We start from the raw sequence: 25,466 nt of genomic DNA on the forward strand, positions 1-25,466 counted from the left end.
ACTCCATTCGTCACTGGTCTGAAGTCAGACTTGGAGGTGGCTACTTTAATTGTGTGGGTTTTGTCAGTGAGCCAGTTGGCCACCCATCTTATGACATAAGGATTTATGCCCAGTTTAGTGAGTTTATCTATAATTCTAGAGTGGGGGATGGTATCAAAAGCCTTGGTGAGGTCAAGATAGGCTATGCGCACTACCTTGCTCTCGTCTATGGCTCTGGTGACTCCTTCAAAGAAGTCACTCAGGTTAAGTAGACATGATCTACCTTTTACAAACCCAAACTGAGTGGGGTCCAGGGTTTGGAGGTTGCCTATGTCTTTGTTTATAAGCTCCAAGATGATATGTTCCATGACCTTGCAGACCAGGCTCATCAGGCTAATGGGGCAGTAGTTTCCTGGGTCTGTGGTGGCACTCTCTTTGTGGAGTGGGATAACAGTAGCTGTGTGCCATTCAGTAGGCATATAGCCTCAGGTGCGGCTATGATTGAACATGGTACTTAGGTGGGGTGCCAGTTCATTCTGTAGTTCATGCAGTACACAGCCTGGGATGTTGTCTGGTCCCATGGATGCTGTGTTCTTGGCTTTGAAGAGTGCAGTCTTTACTCATTCATCCGTGATTACAGGGGCATTGCATTCCTCTGGTATTAAGATAGGCCATTTGGGGAGTGAGAGGGGGGTAAAGTTAGCACTGAACCTTTCTGCCAGGATGTTGGCAATATTGGTTGGTTCTGTATATTTAGTGCCATTGTGTAGTAGCTCAAAGCAGATTTGAGTGTTGCCATTGAGATTTTAGACATAGCTGTAGAATGTCTTATGGTTGTCTTTGGAATCAGTGGTGATTTTATTTTCATAACTGGCTTTGGAGGATTTTATGAGGGATCTCAGCCTCTTGCTGAGGCTGACCAGGGAGTTCCTCCAATCTTGGGATTTTACTCTTTTTTGCAACAGCTTCTTCCTTCTGTTGTAGAGTTTGTTTATGGCAGGGGACTACCAGATTGGCTTCCTTTGTTTGAAGGATAGCGTCTTGGTTCTGTTGCGGATGGCACAATCCATGCACTCGTGTATGTGCTTATACAGTGCATTTGTGTAAGATTCAGCAATCGTACCTCTATTTTCCATCTGCATGGGTGTCGTGAAGTTTGCCACTTCTGTTTTAAGAACCATGAAGTTGGCTTTGGAGTAGTTTTTGACAGTGGGTTCCTTTGTGAGTGGTGGGAGTGGGATATGGATGTCTAGGGTGATTTGCTTGTGATTGGTTCTGACCAGCGAGGAGCTGACCTCTGGTATGGAACACCAGTTACCCATATTGGTAATGACCAGGTCCAGGATATGCTGCCCCTGGTGGGGGTGTGGACAAGCTGATCCAAGGCACTGGAATTTATGAATTCCAGAAAGCGTTGAGTGAATGAGTTGGTACATGACTAGTTTTCCCAGTTGATGGTAGGGTACTTGAAACCATCCATAATTAAGGTATTGGGCTGCACCTTACTATTTTCCAGTATCTTAAGAAATGAAGAGTTTGAATCCTGGGGCATGGTGGGGGATCTGTAACAAGCTACAACCTGGATTGTAGTCTTGCACAGTGTCAATTGCACTTGGATAATTTCGGATGCATTATGTTGAGCAACTAGCAGGGAGGTGTGTTTATCCTTAATGAATATAGACACAGCTCCGCCTTAAGTGTTTCGGTCCAGGTTAGGTGGCCGAAAGGTGTGGTATGAATTATAGCCTGGTAGTGCAGGGGTGCTGTCTGGATGAACCAGATCTCTGTCACTGCACAGATGTTGATGTTCTCCATTTTAAGGAGTGCATCGAGTGAGTGCATTTTGAGGTTTAGACTTCTAGCATTGAGTAGCATTACCCTCAGAGTTTGCTTGTGTGTACCTGTTATGGTGGTGAATTTGTCATTTGAACCTTGCCTAAAAAGCCACTATAGGGGTGGCAAGAGCCTTAGCCAGTATCCAGAATCTCAGGGGCGACAAGTGCAGGCTATCTCTGGCAAAGCATTGTGGTCTGTCAACCATGTTGTCTTAGACATACAGATATTGGATCCCCTTAGAATGACACCAGAAGCTTGGCCAATTGCTGAAGTCAATCAATTTGTCCTTGTACTGTGGTATCATTCTGGGCAATGGCAGGATGCTACTCATGGCTAGGGTCATACCTGCCTGGGCTACAAGATCCAAGAGCTCCACCATGTCTCTTTTCATGTAGTACAGGGAGGTACGTCTCAGGTCATTCACATCAACATGGACAATGACAGAGTCGTATTTGTACTTGTTGTGGAGTGACTTGCGTGCGTTCATTATGTGGCAGAACCTAGCACCCGACAGGCAGCTGACAGTAACTTTCTCCTTGTTTAGCCTTGTGAGTGGGACATCAGTGTGCCTGACTATAGAGTCACCTATGATTAGTGTGTTGGGTATGTTGTTTTGCCTTATGGGCTGAGATTGAATAGCACACTGATTGTGTGGGCTATGTGTCATTTGGGTAGTGTTGGGGGTGGTGGTTGTCTGCATTTCAGCTTGGGGGGGTCTATGTTGCTTGGGAAAATTTTTATTGAGAGCGTCTGTCAATGTGGGTGTGTGCTTTGTGTTTCTATTTGTGGTTTTGAATGTGTGGGTTTTGAAGGACTGTGTGTTGAGTGTGGTGTGGTGCAGGTGTTAACCTTCTCCTCTTGACTGTGTAGTCCAATCTTAGCTAGAATGAGCCTGGCTTCCAGTTTGGCTATATAAGTGCATCTCTCACAGGTTGCAGTGTTGGGTGGTAGGAAGAGTGGGTTGTCAGTGCACATGAGGCAATTGCTACATTGCCCCAAGATGCCCAGATTCATCAGGAGGACAGGAGAAAACACCGGGAACTGACCCATGGACATGCCTGGATAGGTGCTTATTTATTTAAGTACTAAGAACTGTTTTCCTCTTGACAAGTGAGGAAAATCAAGTGCTGTAGTAATTTGTAGTCTATTTATTGCTTACAATGAGTTCTGACCAAGTCCTGCACACAAGGAAACAGTTTTAAGTGCTGAAACTAAAAAATTAGCTAGTTCTAGCTAAAACTAGCTAATTTTAGCACCAATCCCAGGAAGAGAAACAGGCCACAGCCTGTTTGGTGATCCACAGTTTTGTCCCAGATGATGCAAGGGTCTGCAGACTTGTAGCTTTTTTCTGGTAGATGCCTCAAATAGCAACATAACCTTAGCTGACCTGTTGTAACTTACATGTGACTCCTTAATTGATGACTTCTAATTTTTGTCTGAGTCACAAGAAAAAGAGCTGTGATCTCTTTGCAAGTTTTAGTACGCAGTTAAAAGCAGAATGCAAGTAAAACACAGTGTAAGGAAAACAAATCACAGTATACAAAATATAAAAAGGCAATAAAGTAATGCAAAACAAATAAAATGCAATCTAACTTTTCCCTCACAGCAAACTGTAACAGAATCTGGGTGAGTCTTTCCAGTAAAGCTCTGAAATGTTTTATTTTACCCCTTAAGTAGACAGTGTAGTTCCTAGCTCCACCCCTCAGTTCACAGATGATTAACCTTAGCAGACCTGCTGTAACTTATGTGTGACTCCTTAACTGACCTCTTCTAATTTCTGTCTGACTCACAATATACAGAGCTGTGGTCTCCTTTCAAGTTTTAGTATGCAGTTAAAAGCAGAATACAAGTAAAACACACTATAAAGAAAACAAATCACAGTAGACAAAATAGAAAAATGCAATAAAGTAATACAAAACACAACAAATACTAACCTTTCCCTTACAGCAAACTGTAGCAGAATCTGGTTGAGCCTTTCCAGTAAATATATATATGTGTGTATATATATATATATATATATATATATATATGTGTGTGTGTGTGTGTGTGTGTGTGTGTGTGTGTATGTGTGTTTATGTAGAGACACACACACACATATATCTATCTATCTATCTATATATATATATATATATATATATATATATATATATATATACTCTTACAACTGAATGTATCTGTCTGTATCTATCTATCTATCTATCTATCTATCTATCTATCTATCTATCAATCTGTCTCTATCATCTGTCGGGCATCTTTATGTAAAGTTATTTGTCTATGTTTAATAGTTATGTTGCTAGGTAGACAAATAAACAAATAAGCAGAAATACAGATATGTGAACAGATAGAGAACACATAGGCAGACAGATACACTATGCTAAAGTGTATGGACCTGAAGTGAGCTGGAATTTATATGAAGTATGTAAAATGTGAAGGAAAATACTTTCAAACAAATGTTCTGAACTTAATTTTTTTCTGATGTAACTTTTTCTCATTTTCTTTTAATCAACCCTTTTCTGCATTTCAATTTTAAGGTGTTGTTTCCATACCAGTGTACACTCCCTATGTACTTTCTGGAAAGTGGACACTTGGGACAGTGCTTTGTAAAGTATGGCTAATAACAGATTCCATTCTCTGCCTTACTTCAGAATTTAGTATAGTCCTTATCAGCTATGACCGCTTTCTCAGTATCATTCAAGCAGTGAGTATAAACTATCCAATATATTGTTTTGTTTTAATACTTGATGTGATAGAAAACTATAAAATGCAAAGAGTAGGATGCAAAACCAATGTTATCAGTGGATCTTGAGAATCATACATTGGTGTATTAATAAGAGGTATAATTTAACTGAATACAAGGTTCAAACAGGATTTTTTCCAGTTTTTAGACAGTTCAGTTTGTATTAATGTTTTGTCTGCCGAGACTTCTCCTGAGGGTACATTCTTAACATGGTCTTGTAGTGAAATGGTCTTGGTGTGAGGTAATATGGTCATCTATTCCAGACTCTGAGACCTGTGGAAAACCTTGGTCCATGAGAAACTAGCTTTTCATCAAAGAGAGAAGAAAAAAAAAGTATTTCAATTCTGCTTGAATATTGCATTTGCTCTTATAATAGACTGTGTGGTGATACTTCTACTTTTCTTCATTTTTCTGTGATTAACCAAAACTTTATCTGTTTCCATTTTTAACATTCCTTGGGACTTTAGTATTGTAGCTTCATTTGCAGTTGTGGGAGAAGTGTAAATTTCTCCAAGACCTGAATATTGTTGATACATTATGCTGCAGGTCTATCTCCTTAAGTGAAATTACTTGTAAAAGTTAGCTGTTTGTATTTGAGATTGGTCTGAGACCTTAGTCTAGTAGTTTAATTTGTAATTGTTTGAGAATTCTGAACTACCGCAGGATCTGAGCCTCATTTAATCATTTATTACTGCATTTTTCCATAAGCAGTGGCACTTGTAAATCTCTGCCTGGTCTTGTTCCTTGGACTTTAGGTTGTATTGCAATAGTGGCAGTATTGTTATTTTGCTTCTGGATTTGTGCTTCTACAGCTGTTTACATTCCAACACTGCTGCTAGAGTCTTATATTCTGCTCATCAGTCATCTGCTTAAAAGTGCATATTCCAGTGCCTTTGTTTTTGTTATATGTGCTACCATTTTTTCCTGTTCTTTTGTCTACTTCTTTGTTACAGTTCTTCTATCCTCCACGGATACATTAAAGACTGCTCTCAATCTGCTGCTTCCTCCTGCTTGTACACTAATTACAGTTTTTCACTGCCCCCACTGTAAAAGCTTCTTTTAATAAGACATTTTAAAAATCTTCTGTTTTCACATACTGTCTCATTTATATAACTAAGAAGATCATTTAATTGCTTACTAAATATTGTCTAATCACTAAATGACTCTTTTATTTATTTCATTGTACACCAACATCTTGCAATCTATATTCAATATCTTGTGAAACGACGTGTAATCAAGAATCCAGTGCAATCACAATGTTTAAGTCATCAGCACAAGATAAACACAAATAACTGAAACACTTAGATAATAAGTCCTATGTTATATCCAGACAGATTGCTCTAACTTCTTCAATGATTACATTTATTACAAGTCAGCCAGTAGCTGCTAAGTGGACACACATGTTTCACTCCCACTATTTCAATTATTTTTTTCCAAACCAACTATTCTGTAAAATTCTATTCCAGGTATTATTGTAGATATTGTTATCAATCTTCAGTATCTTATGACTAATTCCACAACTTTCTAGAATACCTATAGACTATCATGTGCTACTGTATCAAAAGTTATGTACATTGCATGCTAATAACAAAGCTGATTTCTAATGGGCATCAATGCTATTTATTACTTCAGAAAATAATCACATATCTTTAACAGGCCTATTGTTATATCATATACTCCATGATAAAATTCTTTGTATAACCTCCTATTAAACAATGGCATAGCTAAATTCCAAGCCCCCTCCAATACACACACACACACACACACACACACACACACACACACACACACACACACACACACACACACACACACACACACTCAGAGAACATGCTGACCTATGCAAAAGTATTTACAGAAACCCTGTACAGGAATGTAAATCACTGCACAGAAACAGCAGTACCAAACTGAAATAAACTTAGGACAAACTCCAAAAACATGCCCCTTGTTGGATCTCTAATATAAAAAGGTTGTACAACAAAAGAACGAAAATAGGAAGGGTTATGACCAAAACACATAAAACTCCATCATCAATCTCAACAAGCAACTCTGGGGACTAATCAACTTTACCAAAGTCAATTTTGAGAAAAAAACAGCCCCCTCCCCCCAAGTTAAGGATAACCATAATGCACATTGTAGATATATATACATCCTTAAAGAGAACATCCAACAGTTTGATAAACTAATAGTAAATGGAGCTTCTTATACTTAACCAGGGGATATAGCAAATTTTCCTGGCCAATACATTTAGATCAGATTTCATTCTCCATCACCCCCAGTCCCCCTCCGAGGAAATTCCCTCTATCATTTCTTCCCTGACTATCATTAAAGAACAGTTCCTCACCACACTGTTCAGAGCTAAAAACACTGCATCAATGGGTGCAATAATATCCAAGGACACTGCCTAAATAGCTTGAAACATGGCCTAACAAGGCCACTAGAATCTCTATTCAACCATAGTCTCCAGACAGGCTTCACCCCCTAGGGAATGCAAGACCACTACAGTTATCTCTCTACACAAAGGTGGGCCATCAACAGACCCAAAGAACTACAGACTCATAAGTTTGACTAGTCTTACATGCAAGGCCATGGAAAGAATTAACATAGAACTGATAAACAAAGACATAGGAAATCTTAAAATACTGAACTCATCCTGCTTTACTTTTGTCTAGAGCAGGTCATGAGTACTAAACTTGGTGGACTTCTTTGAGAATGTCACTAGAACCATAGACATGGGCAAAGTGGTACCTGACACCTACCTTGATCTGGCAAAGGCATTTGCCACAATACCTCACTTGGGTATTATAGACAAACTTACAAAATTTAGGCATAAATCCCTATGTCACCCAATGGATTGCCAAATTACTCACATATAGAAAACATGAAGTTAGGGTGGGGTACTCCACCTCTGCCAAAAAACCTGTTACTGGTAATGTTCCACAGGGCTCTGTATAGGGACCTCTCCTGTTTGGGATATACTTTTCTAAAGTCAAGGCAAATGTAGATGGTCTTTGGCTAAACAAATTTGCTGATGACTACAAGTTGGATGCAATCAGTGAATCCCCAAAAAATGTAGATATTCTCCAGGAGGGTCTGACACAGACAGATAACTGGTGCCAGAAATATGGCCTAAAACTCAGTGCAAAAAAGTGCTAATTATACCCTTTGAGAAGATGATCACCCCTGCAAATTACAACCTTTATAACCCTCTACTAAGAATAGACACAGTGGTAAGGGAGTTGGGAACTCAGGTTGATAGTAACCTGAACTTTCATCGGCATGCTTCCATGGTAGCAATAATATCCTTCTACTTGTGTAACCAAAAAGTAAGGGCATAGCATCCAGTTTTAAGGAGATCATAGTCCCAATAATACTCAGCCCCCACTAGATCAATAATAGAGAACAATGCACCATTTGGCATGTACCTGACAAGGTATTTGCAACAACTGGAGCAGCCACAGAGGTTCCTTATTAAATGAATACAAGGTATAAATAACACGTCTTATGCTGACCACCTCAAAGCCTTGTACCATTTCTTGGTCTTCTACAGACCACTGAGAAGTGATCAATGTCTAACCTACAAGGTATTGTCTGATTGAGCTCTGAAGGATCTGCTACACATTTCCAAAACAAATGGCACTAAAATTACCCAATGTAAGGATCTAAACCTTGTCTGTGACATAAACAAAACATGTTAGAGGAAAGATATGTATCTTAGAAAATACCCCTTTTCTGGAACAGACTCCTGATTCATGTGAAACAGTCCTCTTCCCAAGCCTATTCAAATGCAATTTGGACCAATGGATGGGAAATTACAAATTATCCCCTGACTTGTTGTCTGTAGCCCAGATGGACTGGGTCAGTTTGTAAATTCTCTAAGGCACAGGCATAAACTAAAATCGTTCTAGCCCATGGGCTTTGATAATTGGGAAAACTGAGACATGAACGCTAGGGTTAATTAGTCTCTAGGGCCAATAGTGCAGTAACCTCCTATGAACCTATTAACACCTTTCATGTAAGATTTTGCAAAATAATTTTCAGTCAGAATTGTTTAATGTTATGAGCTCCCAATACTGAATGGGTCTGCATGTTTGTCGCTGTGAGATCTGAGCAGAAGTTTTTTCCTTCATTCACTTCATTTCCAAGCATACATTCTTCTTCAAGTGCATATTGATGCTACATAACAGGACTTTTGAGCTTTGAACTAATTTCCTTCAAAATGGATGGTTCATAAACTTGAGATGGGTTTTCATTAAATGTAGACATCTCCCCCATTTTGGCTTCATGACTTTGTTTCAGAAGGTTAACTTTAATTCCTTAATTCCATCATTTTTTTCTGTGGGTAAACCACCTTCATCCAAAGCTATAATTTGTACAAACTCTACCACTTAAGTAACAGAACTAGATTCCATTTTCTCTCCACTTTACTTGGCAGCTACCCTACCACTGCAAGAAATGAAAACAAAAAGAGTAGTATTTATAACAATAAATACATATAATAATACATAATAATAATAAATAATAATAATAATAATTTATGATAATAAATAGTTATGAGTAGTCGTATTAATATTTACATTAATTTTATACCCGAAAATATGAATAAATAAATAAATAAATAAATGCATTTACAATATTTGTTGCCATTTATACTTAAAAGTATGTACAATTTATGAGCACAAAAGAACTTAACTAAACAGCTCTATTTCTTTCATTCTTTTTCTTTTATATTTGCTCTATATCCCTCACCTTTTCTTCTTATATCAGCTATAGATCACCCTATTCCATTTTCTTGTTATATAACAAATTCTCATATTTTTTTCCAGAGCACTCATATTATCACAAACAGTACCTAACTCCATTTATCAGTATCACAGTTCTTTATCATACTTTCCATATAATATCATCTTCATATATATATATATATATATATATATATATATATATATATATATATATATATAAACCCTTCCCATCAATATCTGTTTTTAAACTTTTTCCAGATATCTTTATTCTTTTTTCAGTTATAATCTCTACAGTGAAGCCATTTTCTTTTCCCTTCACCTTATATTTCATATTCAATTTCACCAGTAATGTGTCTCATACAATTCATCACAAAAGGTCCTCTGGTTCATAAAAATTTTCCAAGCCTTTTTCTTTGGTCTTTTATTGTCTTTTTTCATTTTCTTTTAATTCCTTTCATGGGTATACCATTTTTTTTCTTAAAATCATATTATAATTTTCTGTTCCTTTCTCATCAACCTAACTTGCTTTTGACTTCCGTTATTCCATTAATTTTCATATTGTTTTTCTTACATCCTGTCCATTTTTTCTTCCCATGCATTTCTTATTATTCATATAGCATCTTACCTATCAATTTTATGACTTTCTTTTACCTTTCCCAGTACTCAGAATTAATATATGGACGCTAAATGTACCAATGGATTTTTATTTGTAACTTAAACCACCTATTCATACATTATAACTCTTCTTACCAGGTTTAGCCTTAAGCCACAAATGAAGCTAAAAAAATCTCTAACTCTTTTTTCCCATTTGAGTGGGAGCATATGTATTACCCTTAAGTATGTTATTTTTTTCTAATACATGAGAATTTAGCATGTATGTCTTTTTCTAAAAGAATAAATCAAAACTTTTCCACCAAGCTAACATTATTTTATTTGTTCTGGTATCTCTTTCTCTATTGACTTATTAGACTTTCATGTTTACCAAATGTCACTGCCAAAATTTTATTTTCTTTCTTGTGAATTAAATTCCATTCATTTGTTTATCTCACCAAATCCCTTACACTTCATATTGTTTAACTGTATGCCAGCTTTTTAAACATCTTTCTGATCTTTATTACCATCTCACTTATCCATTCCTTGTTTTTTGTTATTAGAACTAAATTTTCTGCATATGTCATAGATATTGGTAATATAGCATTTCCCTCCATCACACATCTTGCCTGCCTCATTTTATACATCCAAATCTGTACTACTGCATTCATTGCTAATAAAAATAAGCACATACTCATCAGGCATCTATGTTTTACTCCTCTTATATACTATTTTTTTTTCTTTTCACCAGATATGCCTTCTTCAATTCTACCATCCTTCATCCACTCATTTAATATTTTAAACACATCTTCTCTTTCATCTTTATTGATTTCTTTATAATACTCATAACTTACAATCTAATTCTACTGCCGATTCATTTTATCTTATTTTATCCCTTTATTTCTTCTACTTTTATATTATTTTCTAAAATATCGTATTTTCCTAACTTTTTCAGTGTTTTTTTTTTTACTTTCTATTCTTTCAGCCCATCCATCTCATCTTTTTCTTACATTTTCTCTATAAAATTTTCTACCGCTTCTATCTTCTTGTTTGTAATTTATGTCTCCTTTGCAATTTAAGATGGCATCTATCCTTCATTCTTTCATTTTTACTTCTTTTCCTAAATACAAGAAATCTCCTCTTTCTTTTCATTCGGAAAAAAATATTGGCGTATGTAACATCATTTTACATTTCTTCTCTGTTCTTTTCAAACAGCTGTTTCCTGTTTCCCTTATTTTGTCATTTCTCTGTTCTTTCTCATAATTCCATATATTTCATCTAATTTCTTTTTTGTATTCTTCTTTTCACTCCTAAATATTTTTATATTACTTCTTATATATTACTCACCATCTTATCCATTTTTACAAAATGGTCCTATGTCAGATGATCTTTGTATAACATTTATTTCTCTCTTTTTATTTCTTCCTACTTTTTTAACTCTACAGTTAATGTATTTAACCCTTCCCCCTCCTTTGTGTCATCTCTCCCTCTATTCTAGTTCATACTGTTCTGTGATTTGAAAGATCTGCCATTTGATCTCCTCTGCTATTTCTTTCAAGTCTTTAGAGTAAATTATATAATCAATATATATATATAAAATCAATTTCAGCCTTAGAAATACCCCTTTATATATCCAGTTCTTTATTTTCCTACTTTTAAATCTCCATATTTTATTAATTTAACATCTCAATATCCTGTGTTATGTTTCCTCTTTCTTTCCTCGCATTACAGGTAAAATCTTTTACCATCACTATTGACATATTTACTAAAACAATAATTTGGATTTCTTCAAACAACTATTTTCTGTCTGTCATATCAGTATACTCATAAAGCACTATTATTCTTATATGATTATCTCATTCTCATATCACATATCACTGCCCTTCCTGGTACTACTATTGTTAAATATGAAATTCTTATTTCTTCATTTGTATAAGAATTCCTATTCCATAGTATGCCACATTTCCTTCTAGCAAAACAGTATAGCCCTCCTTCCTAACCACATACTGTCTGTATTATTTTCCTCTTTTCATATTTGTTTCCTATGATACCTTGCAAGCAAACAAAAAAAAAATCCACTTTTTTTATTTTTTACACCATTCCATCACCACCAAACCTCTTATATCCTCTCTAATGTTATTCACATTTAATGCTAAAATGACTTTATCATCCTTTTCCTTTTGTCAAAGTGTTTTACTTCCAGATCTTATTTTTCTTTTCCATCTCTTAAGTTTTTCAATTACTAATTTTTGCTACCTTGTTTATGTCCTCCTCCTGTATCCATTTCCCCCTCTTCTTACTCTTTAATTTCTAAAATTGTAGCTCTGTTGGTTCATAGGTTCATAGGTTGGTACTAGGCTATCGGCCCTAGGGCCTATACAAGCCTAGCCATAACAATTCCCTGGATATTTCTTCCCACAGTATTTACTCCCCTGGGCCCCTGTCTAGCAGGGTGACTGACATGGTCCCTGGGTGAATTTCCTATCTCCCATCCAGTCATCAAGGTTCCTTTTGAAGAGGGACAAAGAGGCACTCTGCTTGACATGTATGGACAGTCTATTCCAGAGTCTGGGGAGTCTCTGGGTCAGGAACCTATTCCTCCAGCATGTTTTGTTCATTGTGATGACAAGGTTTAGATCCCTGGAGTGTGTGTCTCTGAGGGATTGGGATTTCTTTAAGTGTAGCGTGTCCAACATCTCTGGGTTTGACATGGCCTTGTATGTTAATCAGAGATCACCTCTGACTATACAATATGCGACAGAATATAGGTGGATTTTTTTAGACCCTCAGCATATGGCATCTGCTTTAGGTATGTGATTCTTTCAGTGAGTTATTTCTGCAGCCCTTCCAGTTGTTGCAGATGTCTTGAGAGGTACATACCAAATGGGGCATTGTATTCTATAATGGGTCTAATGAGGGATGAGTACAGTGGGACAATGATCTCCTTTTTTTCTGGATGAAAAGTCCTTAGTGATGAGGTGTGCCCCATAGAAGGATTTCCTGACTGTTGTGGCAAAGTGGTTATCAAAGGTGAGACCACTGTCCATCTGTGTCCCTAAGTCTCTTATCACACTTTCAGTTTTTAGTGTATTGCCACCTATGTGGTAATTCACAGGTACATGTTTTTTTCCCAAAGGGGATAACTATACATTTCTTGGCATTGACCTTGAGCCCATTGCTCTGGCACCAAGCAGCTGTTTCTGTAAGGCCCTTTTGTAGAATATTCACATCATTTGGGAATTCAATTATGGCTCCCAGTTTGCCGTCATTTGCGAACTTTGTTAGCCAGAGTCCGTTAGTGTTGGCCTGTACTTCAGAGAAGTAGATGCCAAACAAGAGCGGTCCCAGGACTGAACTCTGTGGTACTCCACTTGTCACTTGTCTGGAGCTGGATTTGGAGTCAACTACTTTTGCAGTGTGAGTTCTGTCAGTAAGCCAGTTGGCAACCCAACGAGTGATGTAGGGGATTAATGCTCAGCTCAGTAAGTTTATCTATGATTCCAGAATGGGGGGTGGTGTCAAAGGTCTTGATGAGGTCCAGATAGGCTATGTGGACCACCTTACCCTTGTCCACAGCTCTGGAGACTGATTCGAAGAAGCCAGTCAGGTTCAGGAGACAAGATCGGCCCTTCACAAACCCAAACTGGGTGGGTTTCAGTGTTTGAAGTTTGCCAATGTTTTTGTTTATAAGTTCCATGATAATACATTCCATGGCCTTCCAGATAGGCTTGTCAGACTGATGGGGCAGTAGTTCCCGGGATCTGTTGTCTTCCTGTATACAAATAACTTTGTTTCAAACTGTTATTTGTTCTCTTGCAACCTCTTCATTGTATAAATGTTCTTCAGTATTGCCTTACCCCATACCACTTTCTCTTTCAACATTTTCTGCACTAATATTTTCTACTGTTTGTCTTTTTTCGGAGCTTTCTTCTTCATTTACACTTCTTTTTCTAATATAGGACAGCAGAACCATAAGTGTCCAAATTCTTTACATTTTCTACAAAAGGGTTATTTTTTCACTCTATGTCCCTTCTTCCCATATTGGCCCACTTGTCTGTTTGTTTGCATGTTACAGTCTTGTTCTAAATGATTTTCATCTCAACAGAAATGGCATGCTTTGGATTGATGATGGTACTTAAAAAATCTTCTCCCATTCACACTTGTATTTGAAATATGTTGAATTTTCCCATCTTTAACTTCAATTGTTACCCTCACTTCTCAGACCCCATTTCATACATTTCTTTCATAGTGAATTAAACACTTTTAATTCATTCTTATCCATTTCTTAAATCTTAAATTTCACATTTATTTTATTTGCTAGTTGTAATCCCAAGCTTTGAAATAGTCTTTCTATGTTGCTACTGTATTTCTTTCTTCAGTCTCAGTCATAAATATTAAAATAAAGTTAAAGCTCTGACAAAAGTTTTCAACTCCCAAATGAATTAATACTTTTATGTCTTTAATGTTAAACCTTAGCAGCAAAATAATAATTTCCTTAATGTTATACCTACCGACATTGCCAATATTCTGGCAGATAGGTTCAGTGCAAATTTCTCCCCTCCCTCACCCCCTAAAGATGAAGTAATTATCCCTGCTGAATGTAACCTACCTGTCATCACAGAAATACAGGTGAAATCAGCACTCAACAAGGCAAAAAACACAGCATCTATGGGACCCGATGGTATCCCCGGTTGCGTGTTACGTGAACTTCAAGATGAACTAAACCCGCCCCTAAGAACGCTATTCAATCTTAGCCTCACTACAGGATATGTAACTGAACACTGGCGCACAGCAATAGTGATCCCACTCCACAAAGGGGGAAATTCTACTGACCCTGGTAACTACCGCCCCATAAGTTTGACCAGCCTGGTCTGTAAGGCTATGGAAAGAATCATCATGGAACTCATAAATGGTGACATTGGGGATCTGCAGACCCTTGATCCCACCCAGTTCGGTTTTGTAAAAGGCAGATCCTGCCTCTTAAACCTGGTTGACTTATTCGAGACAGTCACTAGTGCCATCGACGAGGGCAAGGCTGTCCACACTGCCTACCTGGACTTGGCTAAGGCCTTTGACACGATACCACACTCTGGTATCATTGACAAGCTCAGCAGCCTAAATGTGAATCCATATGTCACAAGATGGGTAGCAAACTGGCTAAAAAACAGAACCCATAAGGTTAAAATTGCTGGAGCCATGTCAGACTCAAAACCAGTCACGAGTGGTGTCCCACAGGGCTCAGTCTTGAGTCCACTCTTATTCGGCATTTACTTCTCAGATGTGAAAGCAAATATGGGAGGATTATGGCTGACAAAGTTTGCAGATGACTGCAAACTGGGTGCCATAGTTGATTCACCTGCTGACACACACATCCTACAGAAAGGTCTCACTGAAACGGACAACTGGTGCCGGAATCATGGCCTCAAACTTAATGCCAAAAAATGTATAGTCATCCCCTTTGGGAAAAACAAAGTACCCACAAATTATCACGTAGACAATAATCCACTGAATACGGAAGAAGTAATCAGAGACCTGGGGACTCAAGTCGATAGTGACCTCTCCTTTGACAACCATGTTGCCAAAGTGGTCAGAAAGACATTCTACCTTGCCCATCTCATCATGAAGGGATTCTCATCCAGATCAAAGGAGGTCATTGTACCTCTATATTCCTCCCTTGTCAGGCCCATGATTGAATATAATGCTCCATTTGGGATGTATCTCACCCGGCACATGCAAAAACTGGAAAGACCCCAAAAGTACCTCACCAAGAGGATCATAGGTCTCAAACATGTGCCTTATCCAGCTAGATTAAAGAAAATCCAGCTCTACTCAGTAGCATACCGCCTGCTCAGAGGTGATTTGTGCCTAACATATAGGGCCATGTCCAACCAGGAATTGATGGACATGCTCCATCTCAAAAAATCCAAATCCACCAGAATCACGCGAGCTAAAGATTTCAATCTCTGCACAAATATGAATAGGACATACTGGAAGGATAGATTCATAACACAGAGGTTACCCATGCTCTGGAACAGAATCCCAGTTCATGTGAGACAGAGCCCTTCATTGGCACTGTTCAAGAAAAATCTCGATGCATGGATGGGAGATCGCAAGTTTACCCCGGGAGTCACCTCAGTGTCACTACTAGACAGAGGTATAGTTTACTAAACAATGGGGTCCCACATGTGTCACTACTAGATAGGCGCAACTATATAGTATGGGGTGGCGTAAGCCACATCGCTGTTGGCTAGGCTTATAAATGCCCCCGGGCAGATAGCCTAGTACACTACTATGAAACTATGAAACTAAACCTGTTCACACTGCCATTATTTTAACTTGGTATTCTTATCACTGGTTGTCTTCTCTGTAGCTGTTCATTTGTCATTCCTTCTTCCATTTTTCTTCTTTGTCTTGTTGCATCTATATAAAGTCTTTTTTTTAATGACAGAAAAAAAACTGTTGCAGAGGAAAACCTTGAAAGCTGGCTACTCCACCAGCAAAATACCTCTAGTGTTTTCCCTTCACCACCTGCTGCTTGTGTTTTCAAACTCTTAGTTTCTTCCTCCTGTAATACTTCCTCCACCATGTCACTCTCTTTCCTTGTCTCTTTCTGGTTCATAAAACATGCCAGGATTTGTGCCTCCATTTCACAGTTTACCAAATCTGTAGCAGTTCTTTCATCTCCTTCTCCTTTCTTCAGTAAGTTCTTCCCTGCTCCTCTCTCCAGCACTGCTGCACTCCCATCTATGTTGTACTTCCTGAATTCCAGTAGTAAACATTTAATGTCACCTAGCAGCACCAGAGAATGCTTCACTCCGCTATTCCAGAGAGGAGGTGAAGTTCCCTGGTGCTCTGTACAAATTGCTGCAATCAGTATGAATACCTGAAAATATGCTGTTGACTTAATGGGAAAAATGAGCAAGGAAAATCTACAGACCTGATATTATTTAAATAAACCAGACAGGAACTACTACTTCACAAAGTTCCTATGTGACAACAGTTTGCAGAAAAGGGGAATGTATGTAAAACTCCTTATTACCCTCACAACAACTCTATAGCTTGTTTAAAAGTAGTTTTACCTCACTAAACATAGTTAATCACAGCAGTGCAAAAGGCACCATATTAATGCAGCTTTAAGCAAAAACTCAAAACTTTGCCATAAGCCGTGTACTTCCATTTAGCCTCAAGCTGCAGTGGGTGCTTGGCACCAAATGTTGCACAGATGGAGAAGAAATAATGACATGGAAGGGAGAAGATACTTAGGGTGATGGAGGCAGGGACCATGTAGCTTGTGACAGAAGGAGGATAATGTTTGCTCATAACAATATGTAGGCATCAACTACATATAACATAGTGTACTAAAACAGTCAGTAACACTTAGTTAATACCTGGACTAGAACCTTTGAAAGTATATAAATACCTGTATATAGATGTGATTCTTATCTTATCATGCCACAGAGGAACTCCTACTGTCAACTCTTTAAATAAAATTGATGGACAGTGAAAATGTACTGAAGCAGAAGGGGTGAACAGAGATATACTCACACACACACACACACACACACACACACACACACACACACACACACACACGCACACACACGCCCACACACACACACACACACACACACACACACACACACACACACACACACACACACACACACACACACATGGAGAGAAGCAACAGTATTTTTCCTTATTATTAAGCTATCATGCACTGTACAATAAAGTGCTTGGTATAGGGAGCAAGAAGGGGTAGAAGAGTACAACCAACATTAACATGTAAAAAGGAGAAGGGTGACTTACTATGTCTTCCTGTTATGGCTGCAGTGTTTTTGCAAATGATGTCTTGCTGCAATATTCAAATGGCATGTTACTGAAATTTTGTAAATGGAGAGAAATACATTTATTTATGTATTTATTTGTTTGTCTGTTTTGATCAGGAAAAGTTTGATTGTGTAAAACGCATTTTTAGTTGAGGCCCAGGTAGAAAAGATCCACATTTAAGTTACACACGATCCACATTTATAATTGCAAGGTAAAAACATCTACACATGTGTTTATTTCATGATTTTTAAATATTTTTAAATATTCCTTACATCAACATAACATTTTAGCACAAAAAGGAGAGAAATTAACATAAATTATTTATTTTATTTATTTATTTATTTTATTTGGTAACCGGGTAGTGTCTGACTGGACCAGGAGCCTGTTTTCTGTGGAGACCAGGGGAGAAAAGCTCCAATATTTAAACAATTAAAAAGTTAAGTACAATGCATATTATTACAGGTGATACAGGCATAGCTAAAAAGCTAAAATACAACTACATTACAACATGGTCATGGTTCAGACTTACACATTTAAAGCAGTAGACTTTACTTGATAGAAAGACAGCATCTAGCTTGGGAGAAGCAATAGAAATTTCAACAGTTACTGCTAGCTGAGATGCAGTCATTACATGAGAGAAAACATATTATTAACAGATTGTTCTCCCATATTATTGGGCGTCCAGTTGAGAGGAAAGGTACGATGGAAGCATGCAGTTAACTGAGTAGGTGAGAATAGTAGGTTTAGGAGGATGTAACAATAACTAACATTGTGGGAGGGTGGAAAGGTAAGGGATGATAGGGTGTTATTAGCCTGGATTATGGCAGGAACAAAGCCAATGATTTGCTAAGTATTCATATAGGAGTTTTTTGAACTCATGGCAGTTTTTTTTTAATGGGCTGAGGAAGTACGTTCCAAAGCTTGGCCATCTTGTGTGAGTATGGGGAGTTGCCATGAAGGTTGTGGGAGCAGGTAACTTGTAGCATGAGTTTTTTTTTGATGATTTGAGGGGCTTGACATTGCGACTAGGTTGTACTAGGCTAGCAATAGCAGGGATATGTCAGGTTGTTGGACAACTTTATGGACTATGGTGAGTAGATTGAAGGATAGGAGGTTAGGCATTTCTAGCCAGTTTAGTTGAGAGAGATCAGCAGTGGTGAGTTCTGTTTGGGTGACTGGTTGTGAATTTTTCTATTCTGTTGTAGCAAGCTTCTAGATTATTGAGGTTAGTCTTACACAGATTGGTGAAAATGTGAGAGTCGTAGAGTAGACTTGAGAGCAGGTGACACCAGGCAGTGGCCACACTAGTGCTGTGGGTTAGGAATGGCTTTGCTCTGTAGAGGGTGCCTAGTTTGCTATGCACTTTTTTTGATTGTCAAGGAAATATGTTTGTCAAATTTTAGATATTCATCAATTGTCACACCTAGGAGTTTTGTTTGGCTGGTGGGAACTAGCTTGGTGCCATATTAAGAGAGGATTGAAAGTGGAGAATGGCTAGGATTGGATTTTTTGTTACTGAAAACTATTATCTTGGTTTTGTTTGGGTTTAGAATAAGTTGATGTTCCACAAGGTTTTTTTCTATGTTTGGGAAGGAAGTTTGCATGTTTGTTTGAAGTACCTCGGGAGATGGGGCTGAGCAGATAAGTGTAAAATCATCAGCATATTGGACAATGGAGACATGATTAGTAGCAGATTTGGGATCATTTGTAAATATGCTAAAATGGAGAGGGCCAAGTATGCAGCCTTGGGGTGCTCCTACAGAGATGAGGAGAAAGGGGGATTATGTTCCCATTTAGTAGCTTGCTGACAATTGGAAAGATAGCTCTTGAATCAGGACAGGAATGTGGACTCTAGATCATAGGATGAAAGCTTGTTTAGTAGTAGCTGATGTGAAACAGTGTCAAAGGCTTTGGACATATCAAGAAAAATAGAAGAGACAAGTTGTCCTTCATTTAACAGTTGATGCATGGTATTGGTGAATGATAGCAGGGCAGTGCTGGTACCATGTTTGGGTCTAAATCCATGCTGGAAACTGGATAATAGGTTGATAGTGAGGAGGCAATTGAGGAGTTGATTCTTGATACACGTTTCAAGTATTTTTGCAAGGGGAGATAGCATGGCTATGGGACAGTTGTTTGTAAGTTCTTTGGATGGTCCACCTTTGTATAGGGGAATGATATGGGATATCTTCCAAAGCATTGGGACATATTGTTCTGAAATGGATCAGTTAATCAGGATAGCTATGGGGTAGGCAATAGTGAGAGCAGCTAATTGTTGGAATTCATTTTGAGTTTGTCAGCTGCAACACAGCAGGGTTTTAGTTTGGACAGGAGTGTTGTATGTAGCTAATTTGGATGGGTGTATAACTGAAGAAGGTGGGATGATCTTGAGATGAATGGGGGAGAGTGAGAGCTTTGTTAGGTTGGTCACCTAGCAGAGAAGTAACAGCATTAATAAAGTGGGAGTTGAATTGATTAGCTATTATGACAGTGTTTGAAGAGGTTGGGGCTGGGATTGGGAAATGGCCAGGACTGAGGAGATAGTTAATGCTTTGCCAGAACATTTTGGGGTTGTTTTGGTCTGTTTGTTGACAGGTCAGGAAGTTGTTTTGTTTGTCATTCTTGATTTGTTTTTTAGCTAGACTTCTAAGCTGTTGATAGCTAGAGAGGCTTGAGTTGTCTCTGGTAGAATGGTAGGTAGCCCATGCCCTGTCTCTGCATTTTAGTAACAGTTTAGTATCTGTTGTTAACCAGGGTAGGGGTTTGGCTTTTGAGTGAATTTTCCTGATGGGAGCAAGATTATTAAGCATATTAAGGAAGGTATTGTTAAAATATTGAACTGCTAAATCTAGTTGGGGGTCTTTGAGAGGTGCCCACTTGTGTTGTTAAAGCAGTTGATTGAATAATGAGGGGGTGAAGTTTTTCTTACTATGGATGTATTTGTAAGTTATGTTATAATGGGTATGGACACATTTTCTTTATAGGAAGGTAGGAATGTGGTCACTGAGGGAATTGGGGAGACCCTGCTATGTAACCATGGTTGGGCTTATTAGTTAAAATCCAGTCTAACATAGACTGTTTTTTGGAATGTTTGTCAATGTGGGTGGGAAAGGTTATGGTTTGGGTGAAGTTAAATAGATTTAGAAAATGTGTGGGGTTGTTGGATGCAGAGGAGTGCCAGTCAAGGCTGAAGTTATATAGAATGATAGTTTCCTGGTTGAAGTTACTAGAAGCCTATGCTAGTAGACTTTCTATGGATTGTAGGTTAGGAATATAGGTTGCTATGATAATTATAGATTTGTTTGGGTTGATGTCTACACGGGCAATTAGGGTTTCTGAATTGGGCTGGTCTGGGGGGGGTGCAGCTTAGCTGAACAATCTTAAGGGTGCCCTTGAATATTATGGCTACACCACCACCTCTTTTATTTAATCAGTCTAGTCTAATGATGTTATAGCCTGTTGTGATGACTTCTCTGCCTTTTATGTGGGGCTTTAACCAGGTTTCTGTGATGACAGCTATGCCTGGGGAGTAGGTGGCTAGGACTATATTGAAGTCACTAGCCTTATTGGTTATGCTGTGTAGACTGAAGTTAGTTAAGAGCAGGTCTGAATTAGATTTGTTGGGTAGAGGGGGTTAGGGATGGGTGTGCCATGGTGCTTTAATGGGTATTGTTGGGGTGATAGGTGGGGAAGAGAGGTTGTTGAGTGAGTGGTTGTTGTTGGGTCCTGGGTTAGGGTGAATGTCAGCTTGGAGTTTAAGTTGGTTTAGAGAGTGCAGTAGCAAGAGTCTAAGTTTGATGCTTAATTTGCGGTAACTAATGGTAGAGGAGTGGGTTATCAGTGTGTATTTTCTGAAGGGTTAGTGTAGTGTGATATCGAAGTTAAAGAGTTCTGGACTAATGTTAGTGAAAGAATGAGTGTTAGGGGAGGGTAGCATAGAGGGAATGTGGGTAAGTAGAGTTGATTGATGTGGTACACGCTAAGGGAGGTGAAACAGTAGGTGAGGTAAAGAAGGAGAAGTAGAGATACTTTGATATTGTTGAGTAGTATAGGTGCATGGTGGAGGTTAGGTAGTTGAGTAGTAGAACTGAGTGTAGGTGGGGGTGGATTGATGTTGGAGATGGTGGGGTTAAGTTGATGGGGAGAGTTATGTGAAAGATAGGAGCAGATAGGCTGGATGGGAGTGGGTGTGGTTTATCTATCTAAAAGTCTAGTGGATGTGGGGGTGGTTGGGAATGGGGGTAGGGTAGAGTAGGGGAGCAGAATGAGCCCAAACGAAGGGTGAAACTCTAATTTAATTAGAACAGTGCCATAATTCATCCACATACAGTCAGTAGGATGATTGTATTCACCAGGTCAGGGAGAGCCTGTAACTAAGTAAAATAATGTACAGGACCTTGTCTTGTAATTTAGCACAGTGGAATGAGGCTTACATAGAATGTGTATACCTTGTATGTTTTGCCTAGTTTTATGGCAGAAAAGAAAGGTAGCTAGCATAGAATGAAATCATTAGCTATGTATTGACTGCAGTTTTGGCTCAATGGTTGGTTGCTAACATAGGATTACTTTGTGGATAATGGCTGTTAAGAACGCACTATCACTTTGGCAAATATAAGTTGGAGGGAAGGAACTAAGGTTACAATGCCCTCAGTTTAGTGTGCACACCATGGTTATTAACATAGAATCAATTTAAACAGAAAATTTGCACATAGTAATTGTTTAGAAAAAGGTTCAAATGTACACTGTAAATTAGCTAGTAACTGAATAGAGAAATAGCATACAATACCAATTAATGTATTTATAGCATGATGGCAGCAGGGGAAAATCAAATTGGAATGTTTATGAGTTTAATAATAATTTACTGTCAGACAAGTAGCATGTATCATAAAAATGCTAAGAGACATATGAAAGGAAAAGTTATGGAAATTAGCATTAAGATAAATGGACAGAGGTGGAATTGTAGTTAGTGGTGGAGTGTGAGAGAAGGAAGAAAAGTAAAACTTTAAGAAATAATTGCAGTATGAGGAGGAGCTGTAAGGTGCAAAAAGACTCAGAAGCAAAGTGGTTGTAAAAGTTTGAGAAAAGTAATGTGAGTAAAGCTATCCAGATGAGCAGGAAGAATAGATCCATTTTTAGCATAAGTGTTCTTAAGCAAACATATGAAACTATTTACGTTTTATATATGTTTTAACTATGTGGGGATTTCTTTTCAGAGTGCTGACACATAATAAATATTGAATGTTTTACTGATACACAGGGAAAGTTTATTGCTCGTGCAAAGGTCTCTTAGTAGCTGAATAGTACAGTACAGTAATTTGCAATGCTGGGAATTTGTCTCGAGAGTGCAATAGGTTTTGTGAAATAATTAGTTGTGAGTATATCCACTGGCATGGGAGTTCAAGCCAGTTGAATTGTTTTAATTCAAGGCAGTGGGGTGTTTCATAAGGTTGGCTGGTTACAAATGTAGCTATTTTGTAGGAGGAGGCTTGTTTAGATTTATGTGTAGTGTTGATATTTGCAAAAATAAGAGAAGCATATAATAGAGAAGGAAGGAGGTATGTTGCTTCTAAGGTAATCCTTGCTTGATCTGTCAAGTAGTTTTTGGCACTATAGAGGGAGACAAGTTCTTTGTGAGTTTTTTTGAAGGAATGAAGTATGTGGTGATGAAATAGGACATTATCATCTAAACTACTCCGAGTAGTTTAGTTTGGCTTATAGTTTCTATTTTTGTGTTATTACCTGAGGTAATATGAAGCATGTGTTTCTGGTTAAGATGTTGTTTTGGAATAAAGAGCATACATTTTTTTTTGGCATTAAGCAGCAGGTTATATTTTTTAGCCATATTTCAATGTCACTGCAAGATTGTTGAGTGATTTCCTGCAATTATGTAATAGATGTGGCATATTGTACGAGAGTGGCAAGTGCTGTAGTGGTATGAAATTTATTTATGAAAATGTTAAATAAAAGGGGGATGAGTATTGACCCTCGGGGGACAACAGCAGAGATTGGTTGAAATGCTGAAAGCTTTGTTGCCATTAAGTTGCCTTCTGACAACTGCACAAATAACTATGTAACCAGGAGAAGGAGGGGTAAATAAGACCTAGTATTGATAGTTCAGAAAGGACCTTTTGGTAGGACATTGTCAAATACTTTGGAAAGTTCAAAGAAAAGTGGAGAAACAAGGCTGCTGTCATTTTTGTATTGGTTTACTATGTTGTTGAACTTGAGGAGGGAAGTAGTAGTACTGTGATTTTGCCTGAAACCCTGCTAGGTGTTTGAGAGGAAGTTGTGTTTGGTTATTGTTAAATAAAAACAAATGATAAGAACACAGGAGGCTCAGATGCAAAAGTTTACTAGTGTACACCAGGAGGCAAAAAACCATACAAGTACAGAGTTTTGTCTGACATGATGCAGGAAATACACAATTTTATATAGTCTTACATTCAAGCTGTGCCCACCTTACTGACGTGGTTAGTCACAGGGCACCTACATCACTATGGTCTACAATATTCTATTCATAAGAAAAAGCTGATGTTATACATTTTAAAAGTTTTCCCATGGGAATAATACAGCCTTGCAAAGCACCTGGTTCGTTATAATGTCTTTCTGTAAATGTTACTCTTTCAAGGTCTCAGGCCTGCTCGAATACAATAGTTGGTTTAGTCTTGTAAATACTTCTTTGTTCTTCTTGCAACTTTACTTCAGCAGCTGTGTCTTATCTTTTGATAATATTCACAAGGCCAATTATCTCAGAGGAAGGAGGAAGAATATTCAATGCTTTGTACATTTAATTTCCTGACCCAGCAGATAATCATTAGTGAAAAACATAAGCTTGCTGAGCTGGCTACTGCCAGGGTCAGAGTTCAAATACACTGCATCTCCAAAGCTTCAAGCAATTACATGTAAAATCATTCTTATTGCCATATTGTAAATAGAATAAAATGCATTATATACTATTTGCTTTTAAACTAGCACTTTATACATGTTCAAATACATATTTTTCTAACAGTTATATGTTTCATAAGCTGAGAGTGACTACATTTCCTAAGGATTTTAGAGATGGGTGATAGGTTAGCAGTAGGTCAATAGCTTATTAACCCTGTTACTGTACCTCATTTATGAAGTAATATAATAATGGATTTTTTTCCGGATGGATGGGACATAGTTTTCATTTATTGACCAGTTGATTATAATGGAGGCAGGGAAGGCTAGTGCTTCTGCACCTGTTTTGAGAAACTCAGTGGGAAGATTATCAATAGCTAGGGTTGTTGCTTTTATGTTAGCTAGCTTTTTTTTTTTATGGTTGACGTTAGAACAGGCTAAAAACATAAAGGCAATGTGTTACTTTCAAGAACAGATGGAAATTGGAGGGGTGAAATGAGGTGGTCATTGATTTGTGATAGGACTAACAGGATAAAATGAGTGTTGAAATGAATGGGAATGGACTATTTGTTGTTTGAAGTAGAAGGGCAGGGTGCAGTGGCATGGCCAGGGTGTAAAAGTTTATTTAGAGAGGACCAAAATAGTGTGTGATTGTTTTGGTGTTTTTTTTTTTGGAGATTACTGTAGTATGATTTCTTTACAGGTTTAACAAGGGTCTTGGTATGGATTCTGAGATATCTAAAATGTTTGCAGTTAACAATATGACAGGAATATAAAATATCATGAAATAAGTTGACTTACAGCTGTAATTGAACCCATGACACTATACAAAAGCATCAGTCACAACACAAGAATTATCTCAGCTC

At 38.0% G+C, this 25,466-nt stretch overlaps 1 protein-coding gene across 1 annotated transcript in view; it reads left to right on the plus strand.

The window, feature by feature from the left end:
* LOC122797048 (histamine H3 receptor-like) overlaps positions 1–25,466 on the plus strand; it is a 235,185-nt gene that overhangs the window by 31,601 nt on the left and 178,118 nt on the right. Inside the window, exon 2 of the mRNA XM_044065823.1 lies at positions 4,347–4,513. Within this exon, the coding sequence (XP_043921758.1) occupies positions 4,347–4,513 (167 nt within the window). The remainder of the gene's footprint in view (positions 1–4,346; positions 4,514–25,466) is intronic.

Source organism: Protopterus annectens, chromosome 3.part0 (assembly GCF_019279795.1).
Source record: "Protopterus annectens isolate FY-2018-M chromosome 3.part0, PAN1.0, whole genome shotgun sequence".
NCBI classification, from domain to species: domain Eukaryota; kingdom Metazoa; phylum Chordata; order Ceratodontiformes; family Protopteridae; genus Protopterus; species Protopterus annectens.